Source organism: Athalia rosae, chromosome 7 (assembly GCF_917208135.1).
Source record: "Athalia rosae chromosome 7, iyAthRosa1.1, whole genome shotgun sequence".
Classification (NCBI taxonomy): Eukaryota; Metazoa; Arthropoda; class Insecta; order Hymenoptera; family Athaliidae; genus Athalia; species Athalia rosae.
Window position 1 is genome coordinate 10,300,773 of NC_064032.1, and position 25,129 is coordinate 10,325,901.

The 25,129-nt window shown below is 42.5% G+C and overlaps 1 protein-coding gene and 6 non-coding genes across 10 annotated transcripts; 3 read left to right on the top strand and 4 right to left on the bottom strand.

Moving 5' to 3' along the window:
* Positions 1-16,126: 16,126 nt before the first annotated feature.
* On the bottom strand, positions 16,127-16,198 carry Trnad-guc. The gene has a single exon. It is a non-coding gene; the product is annotated as a tRNA-Asp (tRNA).
* A 77-nt stretch (positions 16,199-16,275) lies between these two features.
* Trnad-guc lies at positions 16,276-16,347 on the bottom strand. The gene has a single exon. It is a non-coding gene; the product is annotated as a tRNA-Asp (tRNA).
* A 77-nt stretch (positions 16,348-16,424) lies between these two features.
* Trnad-guc lies at positions 16,425-16,496 on the bottom strand. Its single transcript has one exon. It is a non-coding gene; the product is annotated as a tRNA-Asp (tRNA).
* A 761-nt stretch (positions 16,497-17,257) lies between these two features.
* Positions 17,258-17,354, top strand: Trnay-gua. Its single transcript has 2 exons — positions 17,258-17,294; positions 17,319-17,354. It is a non-coding gene; the product is annotated as a tRNA-Tyr (tRNA).
* An 817-nt stretch (positions 17,355-18,171) lies between these two features.
* On the top strand, positions 18,172-18,244 carry Trnaf-gaa. The gene has a single exon. It is a non-coding gene; the product is annotated as a tRNA-Phe (tRNA).
* An 88-nt stretch (positions 18,245-18,332) lies between these two features.
* Positions 18,333-18,405, top strand: Trnaf-gaa. Its single transcript has one exon. It is a non-coding gene; the product is annotated as a tRNA-Phe (tRNA).
* Positions 18,406-19,061: 656 nt separating this feature from the next.
* On the bottom strand, positions 19,062-25,086 carry LOC105691068. 4 transcript variants are annotated; one of them, XM_048657959.1, is made up of 8 exons: positions 24,491-24,536; positions 23,432-23,529; positions 22,921-23,001; positions 20,966-21,098; positions 20,620-20,807; positions 19,917-20,042; positions 19,670-19,852; positions 19,063-19,481 (listed from the first exon to the last, which is right to left on the bottom strand). In XM_048657959.1, exons 1-8 carry the CDS (start codon positions 24,519-24,521, stop codon positions 19,191-19,193), a joined length of 1,131 nt encoding a protein of 376 aa, XP_048513916.1. In that variant the 5' UTR covers positions 24,522-24,536; the 3' UTR covers positions 19,063-19,190. The 4 variants fall into 4 exon arrangements, with proteins under 4 accessions (XP_048513917.1, XP_048513916.1, XP_048513918.1 ...); XM_048657961.1 differs by lacking the exon at positions 24,491-24,536 and adding an exon at positions 25,062-25,086 and having other exon boundaries at positions 19,064-19,481; XM_020855297.3 differs by lacking the exon at positions 24,491-24,536 and having other exon boundaries at positions 19,064-19,481; positions 23,432-24,484.
* Positions 25,087-25,129: the final 43 nt, after the last annotated feature.

Genomic DNA, 25,129 nt, shown 5'->3' on the forward strand with positions numbered 1-25,129 from the left:
CGAGAAATATTGTATAGGTCGTAGTATGGCAGCGAATGATCATCTTCGAATTAGGAGGATACGAGGCGGCTTTTGTCAGTTACCTCAAAGTACAACGAAGCGGAATTAGTCAAACAAAAGCGCGAAGAGTGTCGCTCGTATATCAAGTATAGACATCGTCATTTTATGTACATATATATATATATATATATATATATATATATATATACCTATGTGTATATACGAGGAATATTGTACAGCTGACGATCATCGTAGGTTATTTGTGTAACTTCAACGTGGTATACGTACATATTTTAAACTCTAGGCTCTATTTCTGTTACACACGACGGAGACTGATAAGCGACAATTATAACTAACCTAACCGACAAAGTAGTCCTGACGAGGGATCTCGACGTAATTTCTGATCTTACGTACGACGACGACGTGGATGGTTATCATGTACTTGTCGCATAATTTTACGTATTTTAACCTCGCCTGTGTGACGAGAAACTTGAGCTAGAACGGACCATTTTTTGAAGCGAACGTCGAACGATCGAGTACTTTCGAAAAATTAAAAAAAAAAAAAAAAAAAGTGAAAAAATAGCAAAATTAAATGATAGAACGATTGAAAATTGGAATGGGAAACGATTTTTCTTGATTTCTTCTTTTTTTTTCTTTCATCCGTATAAATCGAGTGTCATGAAAATCGACTGAATTCGAAGATTGCAAATGAAGCGAAATGTTAATCCCGGACGAATCTCGGATGTAAGAATAAAGTAGCCTTAAATCGTATGTATAAAACTCATTCAACTGTCTGTTTATAAATAAATGTTACTTGTTACTTATTCAATTCTCTTTTTTATCCTCGACTCAAGTTCCCATAAATCTCCGGATAGATATAATAATTTTCTTCTCTAATTACTTCTCTTCACTTACATAAATTCATCTCACGTCTATTAAAAGTTCATGAATTATAACGCTTCGTTGTTCATACGCCGTGTACGTTACCTGCAGGCGATGTATAGGTACCAGTGAATATCATCACGATGATAAAATACACTTACGTACATTGCATATCCGTACATTCGTAACTACTGTTCAATTTCACTATCAGCGCGTGAAATCTTTCGAGGTATTGTATTTTACTTTCTACAAACTTTACTCCTTCTGCATCGCGTCGTCGCGGTGCAAGTATATACGTATATGATCTCGTCGAAATATCATTTGCAATCTATTTTCTATTCACAAAATCATATTTTGCATTCGTTATTCTTTGTCGGAAATTTTGAAAATCCGATATCAAGATATCCCGAATTTTTCTCACAACGAAAAATAGGATCTTCAATATACCGGAGTTACGATAGGTATCGAAAATTCATAAAAAGGTTCGCCTAACCCATAACAAATAACTGAGAGGGGGTTGATGAATTTTTCACGCAGTATTTCCGACAACTTGGAAAAATTTCCAACCACCACTTTGTTGCCCATTATCATTTGTCTTCTCCCGGCTCGTTAATGAGATATTCGAGGGGGGAGTCGTGTGCTCGCATAAATTATAACCCCGCAGAGTAACGAAAACCGGAGAAAAATTGAATAATTTTTACAGAGGCCTGTTATTATTTCTGTACATCGGAAAAATCATCAGCCATTTGAACCACGTGTAAGTTCATCAGGGTCGTTACCTGTGTACGTGACCCGAACCGACTTATGGCAAAATTTTTTCGATGAAGGGGTGAAAAAAAAAAAACAAACTATACAACGTTAACCGTGGGCATAAAAGAGGCGCCGAATGGTCACGGTTGGGTTGGATCAGTTTTTTTTTTCTATGTTTTGTCTTTCGATTTTTTCATTTTGTATAAAAAAAAAATTTTTTTTTGTTATTCATCAACGCATTATTCAGTCACGGAGTAAAAAAACGCGTAAAACCTGACGTATATAGCGCATATAAACTTGAAACGTGCAGCATAATATGTATCATAAATGTAAATACAGAGGTATGTATAAATAAGTGTCTAGGTTTCAAATATATATATATATATATATATGGCATGTATATGGTTAGCGATATAAGAAAAATAGTGGCTTATGTAAGATAAAAATCACACTCCATATATTACAAAGCTCTTAATTACGCGTTCAAAACGTCGGTTAAATATATTCAGTGGATATATAATTACACACGGTGTACACATATATACACCTATGCACAACGCATACGTATACGCGTATAATTATTATAGGTAATTAGTATCGCTATTAGATATATATAATATACTATATGATACGTGTTCTTATGTGCGTTCCTAACCTAATGTATTTAGAAAAAAATAAATAGCCGAATGAAAATAAAAAAAAGACAACCGAATAAATAAAAACCAAACTTCATGAATATCCAAAGTCTGTCTCTGCAACAGCTCATGTGAGCCAGAAGCAGCAGCAACGCCGGCTTTGAATTGTATATGGGGTGGTACGAGGGGGGTTGTCTTAATTCCTGCCTAACGGCGCGATAGAATAAATTTATATATTTTTCTTTTTTCTTCTGGTTTTCTACCACTCTTTCTCTCGCCCAGTTCTTTGTCCTTCCTATCGTCCATTTTTATTTCTCCCCTCTATTTTGTCGCAAATAATTTCTCCTCGACAAATCTCGGATTGGTTCGCGTACAATTTGACCGGACAGCTGTCCTTGCGTTACGAAATTTTCGAAAATTCATCGTCGAATGACAAAAACCGCAAAAAAAAGAAAAAAAAAATATCGGTTTCAGAAATTGGTTAAAAAATAATTTTCACATCGGGACTCACGTACATATTCTACCGCCGTCGGATTCACGGTTAGGTATAATACACAAACTACCCGCGTCCGCGTCGCGACGCTCGCGATACGTAGCCGCGGATGAAACGAGAACAATAATATTAATAACAATAACGATGGTGATATCGATGTAACGATAACAATATTAATGACAATTGCGATAATTAATGATAGTTAATTTGCCGTTAGTCGATAGCCACGTGTAATTTATACGGGGTTGTATGTAGGTAGATACATGTGTAACGTATACGTCTCTCGTGGTTTTTGTTGGCGATATTTATCTCGTATATATATGTACACCGTATAAACCCTGGCGGACTAATTTCCGTTACAATGAGATCCGCCAAAAAATTATAGTATCATCTGTAATACCGCCGATCTTAAGAGATGTCCGTTTCACGATACAAGGTAAATTAATGTCCTCAACATTCGTGTAATTCATATACGCGTTCAACGTCCGCGCGGTGTTACACAACAACGAAAAAGTGCAGCTTATTAAAGAAAGCTGTACACACGTGTGACGCGCCGCGCCGCACCGCGCAGCGGTGACGGTGATCCAATTATCGGAAAACGGAAAAAGAAAGGAATTAAAACACAAAAACAAAAAATCAAACACGAAACCGAGAAACAGCTGCACCGAATTATCTGTGCAGCGGCTGATTCGTACTGCTGCCGATGATATGTGAAGCGAAAGAACTGGTGGTTGAACCAAAAGTGAAAAGCGAAAAAAAGGAATCTGTTCGAGGACTCGAAAAAAATGATGAAAAAATTCACCGATACGAAGTTAGTTGTCGATTTGGAAATCAAAAGAAAAATCCCGATTCGAATTCGTTCGATGGTAGATTTGAATTTTTTTTCTTCTCCGTTTTCAGGATACGACCCCGTGCCTACATAGTAGATGAAGTACATCCAGTACGTTGCGTACCTATTAATCAAGATTATCTCGGAGTGACTAACTTCAGAGTTGATTTCGAGGTACGCCTTTACGGTGTTCGAGCGAAACTCGATCATCAGAAGCTTGTATACATATGCGGCGGGGTGTGTAGTACTTGAAAGAAAAAAAAAACAAGGATAAGAAAATAAAGTAGAATGAAAAATAAGAGTATGCACTAATAATAATGATAATAGTAACGAGATTTTGGAGCTGACCGCGCTCAGAGGCGAGACACCGACTGGAGATCCTTAATCACGATTTGGTCAGTCCTCGTTAAGGTGGTAAAACTTAAAACAAACAGCTGCAGCAGCGCTATACACTCCGGCCGCCAAACCTTCGCCGCGAAGATTTGCCGGATGATATACATAGATATTATTTTCCCCCGCGCATCTTATTGGTCGGTGTAAAAAATTTTTTTCGAAAATCGAAGATACGAGCGACGATGGAAATGCGAATGTTGCAACAATTCCTGCGGGACGTTATCGTGACTCCGTATGGTTGACTCCGGAGATCGCTGTATACATATATAGATAACGATCCGCAGGATGTCGAGGACGAGGATATAAGCAGGTAGCTATAACCGGGCATTACGTATTATCGTGTAACTACACACGGCCGAGTGAGCTAAGCGACTATCAAAACCTTCGGGGCAGGAAAAGAAGGAGCTTGAATACGTCGCGAATATAAACGAGGTCGGTAAACGCGCTAGCGGGATTACGACGTTGCGGCGGCGCATCTGCGGTCCGCGAATCGCGCTCTGCGATTATAAGTACATACTTATACGTATACGAACTTTTGGCGGACTGACTGCGTCCAGTAGAAATACGTCGTACATCCGCCTCGTCTCGCTAATCGACGAGTTCTCGCGACGCAAAAATCGTCGAAGATAAAGAAATACAAAAAAAAAGGGGCCGGGGGTAGTGGGGGGGGGGGGGTCTAGGAGCGAATCGTGAAGAATCCTAAATTTCGCGTGCGGGGTGTCCTTCCACCGTTTCCGGTGTTTCGAAATTCCCTCGATTAACGCGGAAACGGAATAGTTTTTGCGAAAAGTTCTGGCTGTCCCGCAAAATCGACTAGACTACCCCCAGACTTCGCTAGTGCTTAACTTCCTTCCCACCGATCTTGATATCTCCCTAAGTAGCCGGCGCAATAATAATTACATAGGCGTTTCTTCATCCTACTTAATAACACCGAGAGTTCGCCTCTCACTGCTTTTGCACCTTGCCCGGTGCCAAATGGCCTGCGGTATACGCGAATACCGCCCTTTGTATGTATATATATACAGCTCCACGTACTTTGACGATCAAGTGAATAATTAACATCCCGTGTGTACCTCGCTTTCCATATTCCCTTTCCTCTTTTTTTTTTTTTTTCTTTTTTCGTTTCTTTCTCCTAATTCTTTGGCGACATCTTTGTTTTCTTAATTCCGTTTTAATGTCGAAGACCCTCCCGTACCTCCTCGTCCTTCCGAAGTATACAAGTCGCGCGGACTCTCGGAGTACACACACACACACACACGCGCACACACATCGTTAAATACGTACATCTACGTAGTACGTAATAAACTATATACGCTATAAAACTTAGTCCACGTATATTACACAGGTTATTCCCAGCGCTGATTACTGCATTGTGGGCGTTCCGCGAGCAACTCACTTCGTTCGGTGCACACGCATGCCGAAGGAACAACGCGCCAGCGTCAGGGGTACAATATAACTTCGGAAGTCGCGTAAACCATATTTCGCTTGTAAAAACGGCGGCGAAGAAAAACGAGAGAGTATAGAAAAATTGAGAGGATAAAAAGAAATTGGAAGCTACGAAGAAAAAAAAAAACAAAAAAAAACAACAAAAAACAAAAAAAAAAAAAACAATGGGCGACCATGCGCCGGGCTGCGGGGTATTGGGCATTAAAAATAAACTCGAAACGTCTCACTTAATGAGCGCAGCCCTTGATTATCCCCACTGGGCGAGATACGGGATAGCCGCGCGCGATACGTGACGTCGAATTTTATACACACCTACGTGTACACGTTTATATTATATGTAAAAGGGTAGACGCGTAAAACGCGCGTTATTTACTCGATGGATTTACGAGGCAAGATTGCTGCAGCGCCTGCACGACGATTCCGCGATCAGCTGCCCGTACCCGACCACCTTTTATATTATAAATACCCTTTCACTGATTAGCTACCTGAATTCAAATAGCTCCGAAGTGAAATTGGCGAACGGAGAGAAAAAGGCGAGATAATTTTACGGCGAAAAAGGGACGATCGTATGTAAGTTCGGGAGAAAAGTGAAAATAAAATAAGGGATCGCGATTCCCCCCCATCGAACGGATTTTGTCTTCCTTGTTTTCCTTTTTTTTCTTCTTTTTTTCATTTTTTTTTTTTCCTTCGTCTCTTTTTCTCCTCCTCGGCCGGACGGATGACGGTAACCAAAATAGCCGAGCGAGTAAGAAGATGAGACGGAGGGAGTGTATAAGTTTGCGGATACGGTTGTGTGCAGAGATGGTGGCAGGAGTTTCAGAATCCAGATTCCGATCTTGTTTATTACGCGCGTCTTCTATAAGCTGCTATAATCCTCGAGGATTTTACCCCGTTTTATCCCGCGGAGGAGGTAGATGTCGGTACGTGCGGCGGAAGGGTGTATAAGGGACGGTGTGTGTACCCGAGAGAGCGCTATGTGCACACATGTATATGTAAGTATATATATATATATATCTACCACCGTGGGTATATAATATCACGGGTAAGGATATATCACGTGGGTTCAAAGAAACAGTTAAATCAAAAAGCAATTAAAAGTAACTCAGAGAATCTTATGTGAAATGGGGAACTCGTAATTCCTCGACGAGTAGGACATAAACTTTTCGATTCTGGGGAACTGATATTCAACTATACACCTATACGCACACGACCGTACACACTTACGTACCCACACAACGATTCAACCCTTTGAAAGTGAAATATTTTCACGTGTGTGTTCGAATGTTTAAATACGTAGATTATACATTTTATTTCAAGGTGTTAATACGTATTCGTAATTATATGCACACAACACCGAAGAGAAATCTAATATTATAGGTTACAAGACAACTTTGATTGAGTAACTGATATCCGTTTTGAGTATCGTTTTCTTTTCTTTTTTTTTTTCTTTTCTTCTTTCACACCGTTTCGCATGTGCGGTCAACTCTGCGTCGTGAATTTGCTTCGCCGTTTGTAATTTTTTTTTTTTTTCAATCTTCTCGACACGCTTCGAACGTCGAAAAATTCTACGTCATCGATGACGAATGAAAATTGGAAGGAGGAGTGAAAGAAAAAGAAAAAACAAAAAAAAATTGGGTCAACCACCAATTTTTTCAATCAACGTTTCGCTAATGTACCGTGTAACACACGTGCGGATGTGTATACCCGCGTGAACCTGTAATTAAAACGAACAAAAAAAAAAAAATTACAAAAAAAGGAGAGTCAAGGAGAAAAAAGATTGAATTATGGGGAGACCGGGGGAGTAATTTTCTCGAATATAAATCCACACCGATAGGCTAAAAGTTGACAAGCTTCCCGGAATATTGTACATACATACTCGCCACACGTCGCGGTATGTATATATTTTGTTAATGACTTTACACGGGCATAATTAATACTAGTATATGCACGAAGAATGCAAAAAAAAAGGAGAAAAGAAAAGAGAGAAAACGAGAAAAAACGAACTGAACGAAGTGAAAAAAAAATCTTGTTCGGACGACCCGCGGTTATTGGGCAGAGGCGCCCGAACCTGTCAGCTGGTAACCCCCTGCAGAAGAACGGGAAGATTATTACCGGGAGGGAAAGGTGTCTCGAGTTGACACACGTGCCGCACACGCCTCTTATCCAATTGAAAAAAAAAAACAAAAAAAACAGAAAAAAAAAAAAAAAAAACCAAGAAGAAAAAAAAGCTCAGACGACGAACTTGTATCGTTCGAAGATTCTTCCGCTGATTTTGATCTCGATCTGGTTCGTCTCGCGGAAACCCGAAAAACTGCGCTACGTCCGCGAGTAATTCGTGGTCGATATCGACGAGGTAAAGGAGAGCGAAGGAAGAAACGGAGACAAAAAAAAAAGAGGAGAGAAGAGAAGAAGAAGTCCTAGGTTCGCACCCCGGGGATGACGTACGGGTCTGACACGGCGGGGGGGGGGGTGGGTTTTTTTTTTTTTTTTTGTTAACCCTGCCCCCGAATCCCTCGTATCCCGGTCCTTACTATCCCGAATTTTCGTCGGGGGGGGGGGGGGGGGGGGGGGGAATAAACGCGTGCAGTGTACACGTATATAATATACATATGTATATGAGACGTGAGAGCAGGGGCCCCAAACGAGCCGCGGCTGATAAATATTTGAATTACAATCCTCGTCGATCGTAAAAACGTCGTCACTTGTAACGGATTACGGGGAGCGTTATTCTCGACTTTCTTCGTACGGCAGCAGCAGCAGCCGAAGGGCCCACCGACTCTCACACGTGTATTTCACGTCACCGACACACGTTTAGAGTTCACCGGGCACGTTGTGTGTTACCTGGATCATTTTTACCCTCGCGCCTCGAATCTCCGACGGTGAGCAGCGTATACGCGATACGGTGCGTACGGATAAGCAGATGAGCGCGTACACACATACGTATGTATACGTATGCGTGTACCTGTATCCCGTGCAACTCTTCGATCACCCACTGCGAGAAGCACGCTTCTAAAATCCAACCGCGGACTTTTATACATTTCGTGGACTCCCCGTGACGATATTCGGTCCAATGTAGGGAATAACGCTGTATACGGATCGGGTATTACACAGAAGTGTGTATGTATATAGACGTATGTGGAAATTGCGATACATGCGACGGGACGTTGCCCCACTCTATTTTTCTCCTTCATTTTCTGGACGAAAAAAGAAAAAAAAATTAAATAAAAAATTCACCGTCGCATCCTGCATTTGATGACGAAAAAACATACATATACATATGTAATATATATATATATATATATATAGCCACTCGCGAGACCTCTCATGGGCTGCACTCGTTACACGGCGCACTTCGCTATCTTATAATTGAGAACTTGTAGCGATGAGGTATGCGGGTCGATAACGTATCGATATATGTCGTGTAAAACAGGTGCACGGGTATAAAAATGTGATGACGACGATTGGAGAAAACAAAATTATCCACTCATACGAAAGAAGTGTATATACATATGTATACATATACTTGGAAAATATCATTCGCGAATTTTGAATAAATTTCACCTAGAGAGTGAAGCAGATTACACACATTATACACATGTACGCAACAGACACGGATATACGTACACGCGCGTATCGCAGGGGAATCATAATCGCAATCGTCATTATGCAGCGATCTCGTTTGCTAGCGCGACGCCGCGCCGCCTCGTGCGAAATTAGACGCTCGTACGTACGCGCTTTGAGGACGGAAGAGTGAAAATTTTGACGGGACTTTTTAGCCGTACGTTTATTACCCGGGATGGCGCAGGTGTTCGGTGCGATGCTCGGCACGTGTCCGTCTCGTCTCGCGATCAAGAATACATATATATAATCGAATAAAGACGTGGGCAGACGAGTCGCCGCTGGTCCCGCTCGACCCGCGGTAGAAAACGGAAGGTGGAGGTGGGGGGGGGGGGGGGGGGGGGAATAAGAGGGGGCGGCGACGGAACGGGGAGAAAAACGACTCCGAGGAAGACGAAGATGAGATTTGACGTCGAACCGGTCAATCGCTTCATCCGCTCGCTCGCTTCAATTTTCCAGACGTCATTATGTTACCTTGTCACGATCGCCGTACACATGAGATATCCCGCTAATAAACTTTACCTGCAGCTACGATCCGATCGGATCGGATCCTTCGCCGAGATACACTTTTGAAACGACCATGCTTCTCGTATGATCATCACCTGGACGCGATCCTGCCCGCGGATCGTCGCGAACGGGGCCCGCACGAGCCGTATACACTCCGCTTCGCTTTGTGCGAACGCGCATTTTTTTTTTTGTTTTTTTATTTTTTTTTTTTTCTTCCGCTTTTCACTTTTCGCCACATTCGAAGGGATCGACGTGCACGCGACGAGCACTCGGTATCGAGCCGCAGCCGCGGACGCAACGTAATTTCAACGATACTCTTCAATCAGAGAAACGAACGAGAGCTGATTCACGGATAAATATGATTGAACCGAATAATCGATTTTCTCCACTACTCCGCGTTTTGCGTATGATCATCCGAAAAATGTGCTCTACTTATTTTTCCATTTCTCTTCCTCTCTCTCTCTCTCTCTCTCTCTTTGTCGCGATCGTTCGAAATAGTTCTTTCCTTCCCCTCCGCGTTGTTGGTATAAGGGAACATATTTTCCGAGGTATTCCCATAAAGTATTTACCTACCTGTTCGCTCGGCGGTATTATTCGGAGCCATCGGTACGGTCATGGCAGTTAGAGAGTCGTAACAATTAGGATCGTATGCCCGGCTCGCGGCTCGCTATTAAAGACGAAAAATTCTCTTGCATCGATAAAAGCAACTCAGCGGGCCGGGTATTACGTGTACACGTATACGTGTACACGTATACCGCGCTACCGCAAAACGTTGTAGCGAACGGCGACGGGCCGGGATGAGAAAAAAACTTGAGATAAGTAGGTATAATGCCACCGCCGCGGAAGGGATCACCTGTCGTCGCAATGACAATTGTCCGAACCCCCCTGCGCCCCCCTGCGCCCCCCCTGCGCCCCCCTGCCGCCCCTCCCCTCACTCCGGCGTCATCTTATATCACCCCTTGTTGAACACACTTCACGCCGAACAAACGATCGGCGTTGAGAAGAAAAAGAAGGATAAGAAGATGAGCGAGCGGTTAGACGACGGACGCGACAGGCAACGATCAACGCCGCCAATTATCGAAGTGCTTGTACACACATACGACGGCCTTACGCGCGTTCTTGTAGTTCTTTTTTTGTTTTTTTTGTTTTTTGTTTTTTGTTTTTTCTCTCCTTCTTTTCGTTATACTTTTATTTTCGAGAAATGTTTTGCACGATTATATACGAATTAAACTCGATACATCCTGCGGCTCACATTTTCAACAGTTTTCGGGGGTATACCGTACTTTCGCTCATAATAAGTGTGAGTTAATTTTTTTTGTTTTTTCGTTTTTTTCATTCCACGTGTATATCGGTTACTGCGAGTGAAAAGAGAGAATATAATTACCTCTCATTATGTATACCTCTACACAACTTGTCATCGGAGAAAGATCATATTCCTGACGACGTACACTTTGCGAGGAACGGAGTGAAGGAACGGGAAAAAATTTTATCGACGACAGAGAGAAACTATTCTCTCATATTTAACCCGATGTAATATTTCAAACGACGGAAAAATATCGCGAGTTCGAGATCAGGGGAGCGGATCATCGGCACTCCGCGACGAGTGATTCGATTGATCAAATTGGAAGGAGTGAGAAACTGATAGGGAGAGAGAGAGAGAGGGGGGGGGGGAAATTGAATATCGGTGTAGTGCCCATTACCCCGACGACGACGACGACGACGACGACGACGACGACGACGAAGAAAGCGCGGAGGCTCGGAAACTCCGTTGAACGTTACAGTCAGCCGGGGCAGCGGCGTATGTTTTACCCGTCATTATGCATCGATCCGTTTAATCAGGCTATTTAGCTAGCGCCGATGTCGTCGCGAATTAGCCGGCAGAAGCACGTGAAAGAAAAATGCCCTTTGATCGCGATCGATAAACAACGATAAACGTAAAACGAGGGCTGCGGTCTGCTGCCGGGCGCGCAGGTTGCGTCGGTACGAGGCCGATCGTACGCCTCGCTTCTGCCTATAATTTCCCCGTCTCCTTTCACCGGCGAACGTTGAAAGGAGACGGAAGCGAGAGGTGGTCACCGGATTACAGAGAGAGCAGAGAGAGACGGGAATAAAGAGGGAACGATATCGCGGTCTGCGGCGGCACAGTGCCATCGGTTCGTTATTACCATCGGATCCAATTTGTGCGCCGATCCTGTAACGATATTACGTGTCCAACTGATACGACGATCCCTGTGTATATATAACATATCATTACGGGCTGCAGGATATAACGTGCCCTCCGAAAGTACACCACGGATACTCGAAGTAGCGAACATTACTCACCATCGCGACGCGATATGCGCCAAAGCGCCCCGACAGGGGCCCTACAAAATTCTAAATCGAACCGCTCCTTTTGCCCCCCTTCTTTTCTTTTTCCCTATTTTTCGTCGGGGCGATAGATTCGTCTTCCGTACGACCGCGGGGGGGGGGGGGGGGGGGGACGCTCCGGCGGTCCAGATATCCGGGGATGAAAATAAGAGCAGGAGGAAGACTCGCGGCGTTAAACTGCATGGAGAATTGGAAGGGAATGAGAAGAAGTAAGGAAGACGCTCGTCCGAAAGAGTGGATGGCAGTGGCGGAAAAAGCAGAAGAAGAAGAAGAAGAAGAAGGAGGAGAAGAAGAAGAAGAAGCGAGCGAACGAACGAACGAACGAACGAACGACTGGACACGGTATGTATAAGCTGGCACCCTTCTGAAACCGGGGCAAACACACCTGCCTCCGTCAAACGGGCCCGTATTACTCATTCCATTTATTTATTCATTTTTCTTCATCGATCTCTTTTTGTTTTATCGGCGAGCGTCAGTTGTGTAGGTACGTACGCCCGACGATATAGGCCGGACGACGTGTCCCCGCCAGACGTGGATGATAATAACGACGAGTAATTCAATAATTGCAACGTCTTAATAGCCCAACGAAACGCGGCGAGCCGCTTCAAACTTTCGGTACTTGATATACGAGAGCACTCGTGAGGATTGAAAATAAAAAATTTCGATCGCGATCCGGAACACCGGACTCTCTCCTTCGGAGGCCTTTGAATTCGTCGGTTTTTTTGAAGCATGAATTTTTTTCTCCGAGGATGAAAATCAAAATTTTCGACGACGACGCCGCTCTACCGCGGGAGGTCGCGATCGAATCGTCTTTTACATGGAAAAAAAAAAAATGTAGAAATTAGAAAAATAAATATATGAGTGGAAACGAAACAGGGTGTAAGCGTCGTTGATCATTTGCTCGAACAGCGTCTCAAGGGTTTGTAAAACATAAATTAGACGTACTATGTCCGCCAAGTTCCTTTATGGAGATTCCCTCTCGAGGTTATAGACGCCGTTTCTCTATTTAGTTATTTACGGGTCTTTAATGATTATTCATCACCGTACAGTGTGCGGCAGATGTCCGCTGCAGCCTTAGCTCAACGGAGAGGGATCCGTTCAAGCGCTTGTGTATATACAATATATACGTATAAAATATTTAGTCCTGCGGGACGTCCTCCCGCGGGTGAAAATAATATTACGAAATCTATCGCGCCCGAGAGCCGGTGCGCTTTATCACAACTCGCGTAGACTTTATTAATTTTTACCGCGACGATGATAATTGATCGATCGACAGCCGGAATCGTTGTTGTAACGAAATTGAAAAACGCATCGTTACGGAGCTACCGCGGGTCACTTCCTACCGTAAATATCACTCCGTTTATATAATATAGCGTTTTTATAATCGCCTCGAATAAATCCGCATCATCAAACTAGAGAATCACGAGAGTCGCGCGGTGGCTCACGCCACGCCAAAAAGGACATAAATTCTGAACCCGTATCTGAACCGGCGCGATTAAAACGCCTGCGAAATTCTTCCTTTTATTTTATTCCTCTCTCTCTCTCTCCCTCTCTCTCCCTCCCTCCCTTCCTCTCTCTCCCCGTTCTTCGCTCTGCGGCTGTTCCAGGTGCCACACCTCGCACTTACCGCCGCATAATAACCTATCCTCATTAATCAGCCATTTAATACCGCTTATCCCGAGGGAATATCGTTTAAGACAAAATAAACAATTCGTACAAACGGGATGAAAAATTGGCGAAACAAATCGATCGGGATCGCGTCTCAAAATTATGGTAAATTCGAAAATGTGATGAAGAAAAACAAAAACAAAAAAAAAATCCCAGAATCTTTGACACCTTCTTCTTCGTCAGACTGTAGGTTTCGCGTCTACCGATTTCGAGTGAATTCTTCTACGTAGAGCATACAGGTATATTTGGTACGCAGCGATGAGATAACGTACACGTCCGATATGCCCGCATCTTAAGGTTTCAAGATCGGTAACTAACGCGTTTATGTACCGCCCAGTTATCACGATACGTACATCGCAACTCGTAAGTTTCCACATGGATGGAATATACACGGGGCGTTTCGTGTGTGTGTGTGTGTGTGTGTGTGTGTGATTTTTTTTCTTTTTTTCTTCCTCTTCATATTTTATGTACAAACCGAGCCGGGTGTCACTTCATCTTATACGTAGGTACGGGAGTGCGACAGTTACATTATAACGCTGTGTCTGTACAATGATGTAAAACACCTTGCTAAACGCACGATTTATCGCCAACTAAACTCTACATCTGTAAAACATTATATGTATATGTATACAGAGCAGTTATGCAGTTTCAACGAAGAAACTTGACGCGTATCTCGTATTCGAATAATTTTTTTATTCTTCTTCTCTTTTTTGTTTTTCATTCATATCAATTCCTGCGACAAGTTTTGACAAAAAAACCGTCGAATGATCTGTATCATTCAATTTTTTCGCTGGACCATTTTCAAAATCACGATTTTCTATCACTCCCAATAAATCAAATACGTGAAAAATCATAGAGATATTTGGATCAGAAATTTTCACAACGATCAATTTCGACGTTATCAATTTCCACTTGTGTCACTATCGAAAACGAAAAGACTGTCATAAAAGAATTTGTTAAAATCGTATCGAGTTACGAACGTCGTCGGTTTGTGTATATGACAACATTTAATTTTGAAGCCTAGCGACAGGCGCAGCCCCGGAAATCCACCCCACCATTTACGACCAGAGAGTAGGCGCGAATTTAACCCCCGGAAATGGAGGCAAGGGAGGGAATTATCGAGGTACCTCCTCCCGCAAACTCTGGACAGTGCTTTTGCCTTACACTCGATATGCATTCGATGTGTTCTCGGTATTATTTATTTTTTTTCTTTATTTCGTATTTTCGATACATAAAAAAATGTGTAAAAAAAAAAAAAACCTCGCAAAAAGATCGACCCGTAACGTTGCTCAGGGTGACGGGATACAAGAGTTAACGCGTAAGCTCCGCTTGTAAGCTACGAAAAAAAATAAAGAACGGAGGATGAATTTTTAATAGACTAGTTTGCAAATTCGTAATTTTGAGAGAGTCACGCACAAGCGAAACTATACGTGTATATATGTATACGAGACGCGAATAGCTTTATTATTCTACATTTAGCCTGTACGATACAAAATATGAGCGTAACAATTAATTATTAAAAATGGTGGCTGCAGTTGGCTACCGTATTCCTTGTCCCGATACACACTGCACCAGAGAAATAAAAGCTGCGCGACAATTCTACGTATTAGATACGTGCGTCGCTACGATCTTATCGTAAATTTAATAACTGGGTGTCCGCCCACGACGTGAACACGAGAATTAATATGGCTGCGACTATCTTCTGGTATAAACGATACGTACAGACGTACGTGCGTATATTCTACGTAAAATATACATGTAAGCGCGGATACTTATTTTATACGTACGATTCTTTCTGCCTTTTTCTTCGATTAATTTTTCAAATATCCCAATATATATACCAAGCAACATCGCGACTATAGTGTTGAAAAAGAAATCGAATCGGGTCTTTCATTTTCAAATTTGCAGTATCACGAGAAGTAGAATGCATACTTCGGTTATATCGTGGACAACGTATGTTTAAACAAAGCCCGTGCGGATATCGATCTCCTCATCAGCGAGCTGTCGATCAAACTCCCTATCCTCGATCCTTGTAATCTAGAGTTTTCGAACCAAAGTCTAATCCGAACTGTTCTAAACTGTCGGAGGAAGTTGTTGCTTTTCATATGTTATGTATAACTCAGAAGTATAATAGGTACAGGTATACCGTAAGTAGCCGCGAGTATATATCGGTAATTTACGCATCGGATCACGGGTAATTACTTCTACGGGCTGTAATCAAACTGTCGAAGCGGATAAACCTTTTGACCTGTACCGAATTGATCGTTGCTGCGGTGAGTAATTTTTTTTTTTTTTCTTTCCATCAGAAAATAAAATTTTCAATCGCACGTTACTCATCGATGCCTCCTATACATATATCTGCTTATCTTTAATTATTTTTTACTGACTAAGATTATACGAGCTAAATTGGAATACGTCATGCAATTACCGCCAAATCACATCCATATGTGGTACTCGCGACTCGATAGCAAACGAAAAAAAAAGGTACCATTTGAATTTTTGCTTTCCTTGACGAAAAAATTAAAAAAAAAATATATCCTCCCCGGCGGGGAATCGAACCCCGGTCTCCCGCGTGACAGGCGGGGATACTTACCACTATACTACCGAGGACATGGTAACATGGCCGAGAGAGAAAATTGAAGTTCAAAAATTTTTAGTATCCGTTTTGAGAAAGAAAAAAGTAAATCCTCCCCGGCGGGGAATCGAACCCCGGTCTCCCGCGTGACAGGCGGGGATACTTACCACTATACTACCGAGGATATGATATCGAGGTTGAAAATGGACTTTTTTGCCTTCAAATTTTTAGTATCCGTTTTGAGAAAGATAAAAATAAATCCTCCCCGGCGGGGAATCGAACCCCGGTCTCCCGCGTGACAGGCGGGGATACTTACCACTATACTACCGAGGACATGGTAACATTGGCCAAAATAGACAAATAAATTTTCAATTTTCAACTTGTGGCTATTTGACATATTCTAGCCCAGTCGTTTGAGGGATCTGTCGTGAGAATACGAATAGAAAGAAATTTATATCTTTGCAGACATGGTATCATTTTTCGAGAAGAAAAAAAAGTTCTGAAAACTTTTATCCTATTCTAGTCTCATCTATGAAAAGGGGATTAAAGAACAGAAATCGAAAATTAGAAAGTGGACAAAAAAAAGCGAGGACAAAAGGATGTTATCTCGGCAGGGATTTGAACCCCGATTTCTCGAAATTGAACATTAGCCGAGCGTACTAACCAGTTGTACTACCGAGATTACCGGTTTCACAACGACGAATAATGGCTATGATTTTGCTGAAAATTTACTGCTTCTGCAAAACAGGACCAAAAAAGGATCAAAAAATCTTCCTCGGCAGGGATTTGAACCCCGATTTCCCGTTCAGCAATTTAGTCGAGCGTACTAACCAGTTGTACTACCGAGGATTTGCGAACTTTGTATACACGTGAGTAATACTTCAATCGTATAAAATTTGCATAGCCATCGATTGAAAAATACGAAAACTTGTACTTGTGAAATTTGTGAATTTTGGTAAAAAAACGCTTATGTTTAATACCACACCGATCGCATCGATAAAACATAACTTATTTTTATTCACTCGTAGCAACCACTTATTTTAATCAGCACGTTACTCATGCTCTTGTAACAAAATGAGCTGGCATTTTATATCCCTTCGATAGCTCAGTTGGTAGAGCGGTGGACTGTAGTTGGTAATGACGATCATAAGAGATATCCATAGGTCGCTGGTTCAAATCCGGCTCGAAGGAAAATTTTTTTTCCAGTCATTTTTGAATGTCCAACGTACGGAGGCATTAACAATTTTGGCTATGTTCGAAGTTAGAAAAAAGGATAGGAGAACAAATAGTTGAGCGATTTTGGAAAGGCATGGAAAAACGAAGGCACAAAATTCGATTTCCAATTTGAGGAGGGTTGGTTTTTTTTTTTTTTGTGAATTATTACTATCTTTGAATATCCTGTCTGTGAATTATAGTTGACCGCTGAATGCGTAACATGGGTGTTTTTGAAAGGGATATTTATTTTAACGTTCTCTCTAATTTCCCTTTCGAATTCGCTGTCTATCGTCGACTGCCCCATTTATTCGCCTGGCAATGGAATTGAAGGCAGCAGGAGCAGCAGGACCAGCAGCGGCAGCTATTTCACGTTCACCGCGAATAACAGACGCAACTACAGAGACTACACGGACAGCACAATAAGTCCAATTACTTTAATTGTAGTCTCACAGTCTGCTGGATATAATGCGAATACCGCCCACTATGCACCGGAAGAGAACAAACGGGGCGAACCAAACGCCGCTAAACAATTTACCAACGATTTTCCTCGTCCAACATTTTTCTCCTTCGGTTTTTGTTCTATTATCATCTTCTAGGAGACTTTCGTTTGTACGTTTACTCACCCGTTGATCAAATTTTTAGTAGAAATTCATCGATCAGTTATCGTAATTTTTCGTGGCTTTCGTTCTCGCGATTCAACATTTTTTCAGATTTCGTCCTTTTTCGTCCTTAAGATTCCCCTAGATTGCAAAAATTTCTGTAATCAATTGCCCTATTTCACACTCATACATCCGCCGAAATAGCTCAGTTGGGAGAGCGTTAGACTGAAGATCTAAATGTCCCCGGTTCAATCCCGGGTTTCGGCAGAGGTTTAACTTTTTTGCTACCCTTTTTGCTCACGTAACGTCTTAAAAATTGTGATGATGTATTGCTCCATTTCACATTGAAACATGCGCCGAAATAGCTCAGTTGGGAGAGCGTTAGACTGAAGATCTAAATGTCCCCGGTTCAATCCCGGGTTTCGGCAGTGCGACTTTTTTTTCCTGCACCACTTCGCTTTTTTTATTCGACGATCAATCATCTACCCAGGAGTAGAGTTTTCGACGCTGCTCCAAATTATATTCTAACCGATAGCGAAAAAAACTTGTGATCAATCCGGAAGTTCAATTTTGTTGACAAAGCAGATCGTTTCTTCATATTTTGTCGAGTAAGCCAAATCAATCTATTTTCAGAATCGATCGAGTCATCGCCAATTTATCGATCCAAAAAGTAAAAAATCAAGGATATCCCAATGGGAATAATTCGTAGCTCAATTTAACCAACGAATTTGTGTTCCTGGGGTCAAAATACGTTGGATAAGCATCCTACAATCGATTTCCGAAATACGCCATTCTTGGTCCAAAAATCGAAAAAATCCATTTCTTGGTTTTTTTTTTTCTATCATGATGTAAAAAATTGATACTTTCTTCTACTAGGTTTGATATGCTGTTCTTATGTATTTTGACCTCGGAAATCCAAATCTGGGAGTCAAATTGATTTATCTATGAACCTGATTCATTTCTGCCAATTCGCCGATCCAGAAAGTGCATAGATATCGAAAAAGTTTCGTCAAGTTCGAAAAATATGTTGGAAAAAGTGGCGCATTCGGAGTGTCGGTGGGATAATAAATGGATTATACGATACAAGGACGGTATTTAGAATCGAAATATTCATTTATTCCTATTATAGCTACTCGTATCACAATTTCGAGAATGAAGATAGCCGAGACATTGCGTCAATGTCGAACTCCAGAGTTGAAATTTTGACGATCCTTCAGTATCGATTAGTCCTGCAGGTGGGACTGCACGAAATATCCGACATAGTTTTCAGACCGAATCTCTTGTACGTTCTCGCATCGGAACCGCAACAAGTTCCAGCGTTAGATCCGGCGTAGTTGGGTGCGCACGAGTTAATTTCATCTACAATTTCCCCCTCGCGATCTCGACGTCCCGTACAGTTCGCAGAGTCCGGAGAACAGGCCGACGAAGGAACTCGACCTCCACGTATCACGTAAACTATCCCGCAACAAACGAGAACCACGAGAACGCCCAGTAATCCTGCTATCTGAAAACGAAATAAAAAAACAGGGAAAAGAAACAGGTTAAGAAAAACCAATCGCTCTCAGGATCACTGCGCTATATACGACTCAAGGAGGCAAAGGACGTCGCAACAATTTCCCGAATCTTCGATCCTCCAGCGGTATATACATATAAAGTAAAGCTGTACGACGTATTGAATACTTTAAAGGATACGATAGTGAGGATCGTTTTGAGTCTGTTGTGTCTCAGGCGAGGCCAGGGGAGCATCTGGACGTTGCACAGGTGAATCCTCTCGGTACTCGGTTCGAGATTATCGACCGGTTGGGAAGTCCATCCCTCGTGGCAGACGCAGAATCCGGTAGCGTTGTCCTTCGAACCGTGATGGCAGTACACGTTCTGCGAGACGTTCGAAAAGAAATCAATCTCGTATACGAAAAATTATCGCCGAATCGTTTCGTACCGACAGATACGGGAGCGGCTCGGACCGCCAAGCAGCCTCCGCAACACCCTGGCTCAACGTGCGCACTTCCTCCTCGTCCACAGCGTTTTCCAAATCCCGACAAGTGTTGCTGGCCGGCACGTAAGCCTGGATTGTATTTGAAATTTTTTTTATAAAAATCACGAAAGATACCGGAGAGAAAATTGACAGCGAAATTTCCATCACCCTGAAGATAATAAAATTCCGTACCGAAATTTATTTTTTATTATCACTCATGTCGCTATTTTAAAAATTCATAGTATGTATATACGACGAATTTATCAAGTAATGGTAAAAATGAAACCGTTAAAAGAAGGAGTTATAAATTCTTGTCAAATTAACTCGTAACCATGAAGCACACGCTACATCGCATGCTGATACGGAATACCACCTCTTGATTCTCTTCATCACGGTGCGAATCGAGCGAACGCTTACATACGAAAAAATTTACCGTGAAAAATTTACGAAACACCGTACGGTAAACCGAAAGTTAAAATTTTTCAAAGTATAATCGTTGTAGCAAAATCTGAACGATTTTTCTCCTCTCTCCTGAGGAAAGTTCTCCGACATCGGATCGGAAGATGTACACAGACGAAAAACTTGGAGACTCGGAACGGAAAAAAAAAACAATCGTCTGATCGACGGTGTTTATATGGTACTGAAATTTTTTTTCGTTATTACGTACGACGTCGGGTAGGTCCTTGGTGGCGTCAGCTATGCAGATGGGAACTGGCTGACACCGTTGCTGCCGACGGTTGAAGAAGTTCCTTTTCCCGTTGTATTTCACGTGACAGTTAACCGGACGACAGTCATCGAGAGTGTCCAGATCGACGGTTGAACATTTCCTGGGATTAGCGGTACCGTAATAGCCTCCTGACATACGCCACGAAGTTTCATATATATACACGCACGTCCCGGAAAAGTGCAGCGTGCGGGGGGGAAAAAAAAAAAGACTCGCCGTAAGACATCGTGTAATACGTATCGAAACGGGAAAAATTTCGTTTATCGACGATATAGTAAATGACCGTCACCTCGAATAAACGAATTCGCCGACGACGATACGCTGCTGTCGAATTTTATCCTCCGATGAATTTCCCCGGTCTGATTGTTCTTCGTGTTGTAACCGATCGCTATCACGCATTCACCGACTCGATCGTGGAGGTACTGAATTAACAAAAAAAAAGTGTACGAAATCGTGGAGAGAGAGAGAGAGAGAGAGAGAGAAAAAAAAAACATCGATGCGCACGATTACGGCTACATGTGCGACTCGAATGATCGAATTCCGCGTCTCCTTCGTTCTCCATATTTCATGGGCATTTAGGGATTATTGGTACCGCGCACGAGTGACTTGCACCCGCTGCGATATACGCGCGACCGATAATCGCGATGCGGTTGCTGCCCATACCCATAGGTAAAAATTCCCGGTGTCATGCAACGACGAATAAACTTTCGCGACGCATTATCGCACGAGATTAAAACTTCGCTTACCACCGACGTGAATTATTTCGTCCGATAAACAACTGTACGCTCGTCAATTCTGCACCTACTTTCTGCACTTCTTTACACGACTTTTATATACACACCGCACTATAGATATATACAATATAATCGATTATTCACCTCTATGATATCTACACCGTGAACTTGTTCCATGTAAGGGACTTTTTATTCATCCCGCGATAAAAGCTCCTCATTTTCTATTCCCCTCCAATAAATGTATAAGAGGAAAAAGGAATTCCTCTCGTTTTTTTTATATACATTCGTATCGCTGATCGGCAAAAACCGTTTCGTCCAATTTTTGTTTTTTTTTCTGTTCTCTTCGTCGAAAAAATTGCACCCCAACGATTTGCGCCGCGGCAATAAAAATTCCATGAAAATTATTCTATACACCGCCTATACAAATGCACAATATACATATACGCGGACGACTATATGTTTTCGAAATAATTTCATCCTTTCTATCGCGTACCCCTGTTTGAAATGAAATAAAAAAATAAAAAAAAAAAACTACAAAATAAATGAATAAAATAAAAAAAAATGAATAAAATAAAAAAATAAAATAAAATAAAAAAAAAAAACTACAACAAGTCATAACTCATGATGGCGTCGGTGGCGTCCATCGGGGCCACGTGCCCCCGTGTCCGTATTGCTCGTGTGTGTGTGTGTGTGCGCGTGTGTGTGTATGCGACGTTGATACAGGTGTGTTGGTAAATTGTGATCCTCCCCGTCCCCCCCCCCCCCTCCGTCATAATATTCCCTCGGCAAAGCACCATCGGGTTTTCTCCTCTACTCGCTTTTCTGTACAGTGTAGGTGGTGTTTAGTGATAATGTGTTTGGCCATGGTGGTGGCCGAAGCACACAATCCTGGTCTGCTGGTTGGCGCGAGAGAGCTCCGCCCAGTCCGCTCAGCAGGATCACGATAACTACCAGTATTACATCAGTGTACATTCGCTCCTTCTGCACAGCACCATGTTCCATCGAGGGGCGACGACACCCCCCTCCGAGTATACAGAAGTGTAGAGGATTTTTTTTGTTGTTCACCTTTCCTCCAAACTGCCTCTATTTTTTCTTTTCTTTTCTTTTTTTTTTGTTCCTACAACTTTTTGACTCCATTTTTAATTATTTTTATTTCCTCATTTTTCGTTTTTTTTTTCACAAAAATTATAGCCTTTCTTCGTCTACGTGTATATATATATATAAACACGTATGCGAACACCTCGTATATACCCATGGCACAATCGACGACAATTTAGTATAATTTGTTCAACGGTTATGGCGGTCTGGGGCGCAATTATAATCGCGATGTATAGGTGTACACCGAATGCCGGTTGGGAACAAAAATGATCATGCAAAGATGATAGGGAATGAGATGTGCGAAATGATACCAAATCGTTTCGGGTTTTTTTTTTTTTCGTTTTTTTTTTTTTTTCTCTCCTCTTCCCACTCCTTCGTTACGTACGGTTCACGTGCTTGTGCATACACTCACCAGTGTCGGCCACACCAGAGTAACATTTCGCGATATCGTTGGAGCAATTTCACCCATGTCACCACCGATGAGTTGCATGTGCTGAAAATTTAATAGATTTTCAGTTCGCAGGTTCAAGACGATTGAAAAAACGAAACGAAAAAAAAACAAAAAAAAAAAAGAAGAAGAATAATTATTCACAGTAGGTCGTTTGCAACTCTCGAGTACACTGCAGAGTGCACGTTCGTACTCCATTAATTGAAAGGTATAGTGGGCATCGCGGCCTGTTTCCTGTCACAGGACGTTATCCTGTCTTTGAAAAACTTGGCGCATTGTACAAGAGTTATACCGTACGGGGTGGGTTTCATTTGAGCATGTAATGTGCATAAATTAAAAGTTTATGCGGTCGAGAGGCACGACGCGTCGTTCCGTTTCGTATTATACATTGATAGACATCGGGGACGCGATGGCGTATTATATTCATCAAGCTGGTATTATTGAATAATAAATATATATATATATATTCACATACCTCGCATTCTACATCGTTTGGACAGATGGTCTCGCAGCATTTTATCATGCGAACGTTAATCGAACACCACTGTTTACCCTCGTTCGTTATCTCGACGTCTGAAATTAATAATCGCAATAACGCAAATGTTATTTCATCAACCATTTGGCGAACGGGATTTTTTCATCTTTCACATCTTCCCGATTCACGCAGCAGTTAATCGCATGCGTTCGATTTTTCTCGGATCCCCGCGTGACTTGGGAACGACACGATTCGGCTGGCCGAAGGAGGCCAACTGATCCCCGCATGATTTTCATCGGGTGGTTTTATCCTCCGGTTGCGTTTTTATTTTATTTTTTTTTAATTTTTTCATCAATTCCATTTAGCCTCGTTCGGCTGTTTTGTATGCAAGGTACGAGTCACCGCGGTCGGTTAACAAGCGAACGGGCCCGCACAGTCCGTCGGTTCTTCTTCGTACCGTCGCTTAAGGTCTTTTTACGCGCCACCCCGCTGTCAGACGTCAGTCACTCGAACACGGACTGACTTCGTTACACTCCACTTGTGCAATAATTATCATTCCCTCCGATCCCGAAAGCACTCGATACAACCCTCTTGACTCGTTGTAACCGTTAAACGATCATCGCGATGATCATGATTTCGATCGCGATGATCGGAAAGACATTATTTTCATGTACCGCGCGCGGATCGTATATCAATTAGCGGATTGTGTGTACGTACATCCGTCTCCGTACGGAGGTTGCATGTATAATTATTATTCGAACGGTGTGACGCGAAACCGAGTTAATTATCGATATTTGGCGAAGACACGGCGTTCACGGGGTTCACGCGATGATAATTATTTTTATCGAAATTTTTGTTTTCGGATTCCGACTTGTCGACCCGAAGCAGAATATTCCGAAAGCACACAGTTCGCCCGATCCGCGTATTTTCAGTTTTGTACGATCGTCGGATTTTTCCGTATTCGCCGATTTAACGATTGTTATATAGCGGCGGATGGACACTCGCTCGGCAAGAGGATCAGGACAAAACTGAGCTTGAGTATATCAGACTTTGAGTTACCGCAGGAGTATGGGGAGTCGGTGTAGTTCATGTTGAAACTCTTTAAGCCACGTATAAGCAGAGCGCACGGAAGAGTTTTAAAATTGTACGGTGTTGGTGGTTTGCACGTGCACGGATGCATACATCTCCTCCCCGCTGATGTGTGTGCGTGCGCGTTCGCGCGCGCGTGTGTGTGTGTGTGTGTCCGCGACCTGCACACGTGTATACGTTCGAACACATCCGCACGCGGATCAGACGGAGAAACGAGGTACGTCAGCTGGTATTGCGTGTTATAGAAATTGCGGTAGGCTAAAGCCGCAGTGAACCATCGGTAAACTGGCGATGCGGTGCGTCTCCGAGAGTCCGACGGTACCCTACATACGTGTACGGGAAACCGCGATGACGCCGAGTATCGTTCATTTCCGACGTTCGTTTCGCCGTACTGAACTACATTTTCCACTTTCCGCCACGATTTTTTATATTTGTCAAAAACGTGGCTTCGGAAAAAAAAAAATTTTTTTTTTTTTTCTTTTTCCATCCAAATCCACGACGCGTCGTATAGATTCCGTACTCGATGCTGTTTCATACTCACAGAATACCATTCCAACGTCGAGTCTTTCGATGCGTCGAATCCCGTGATTCTGAAAGTAAAAGAACGTC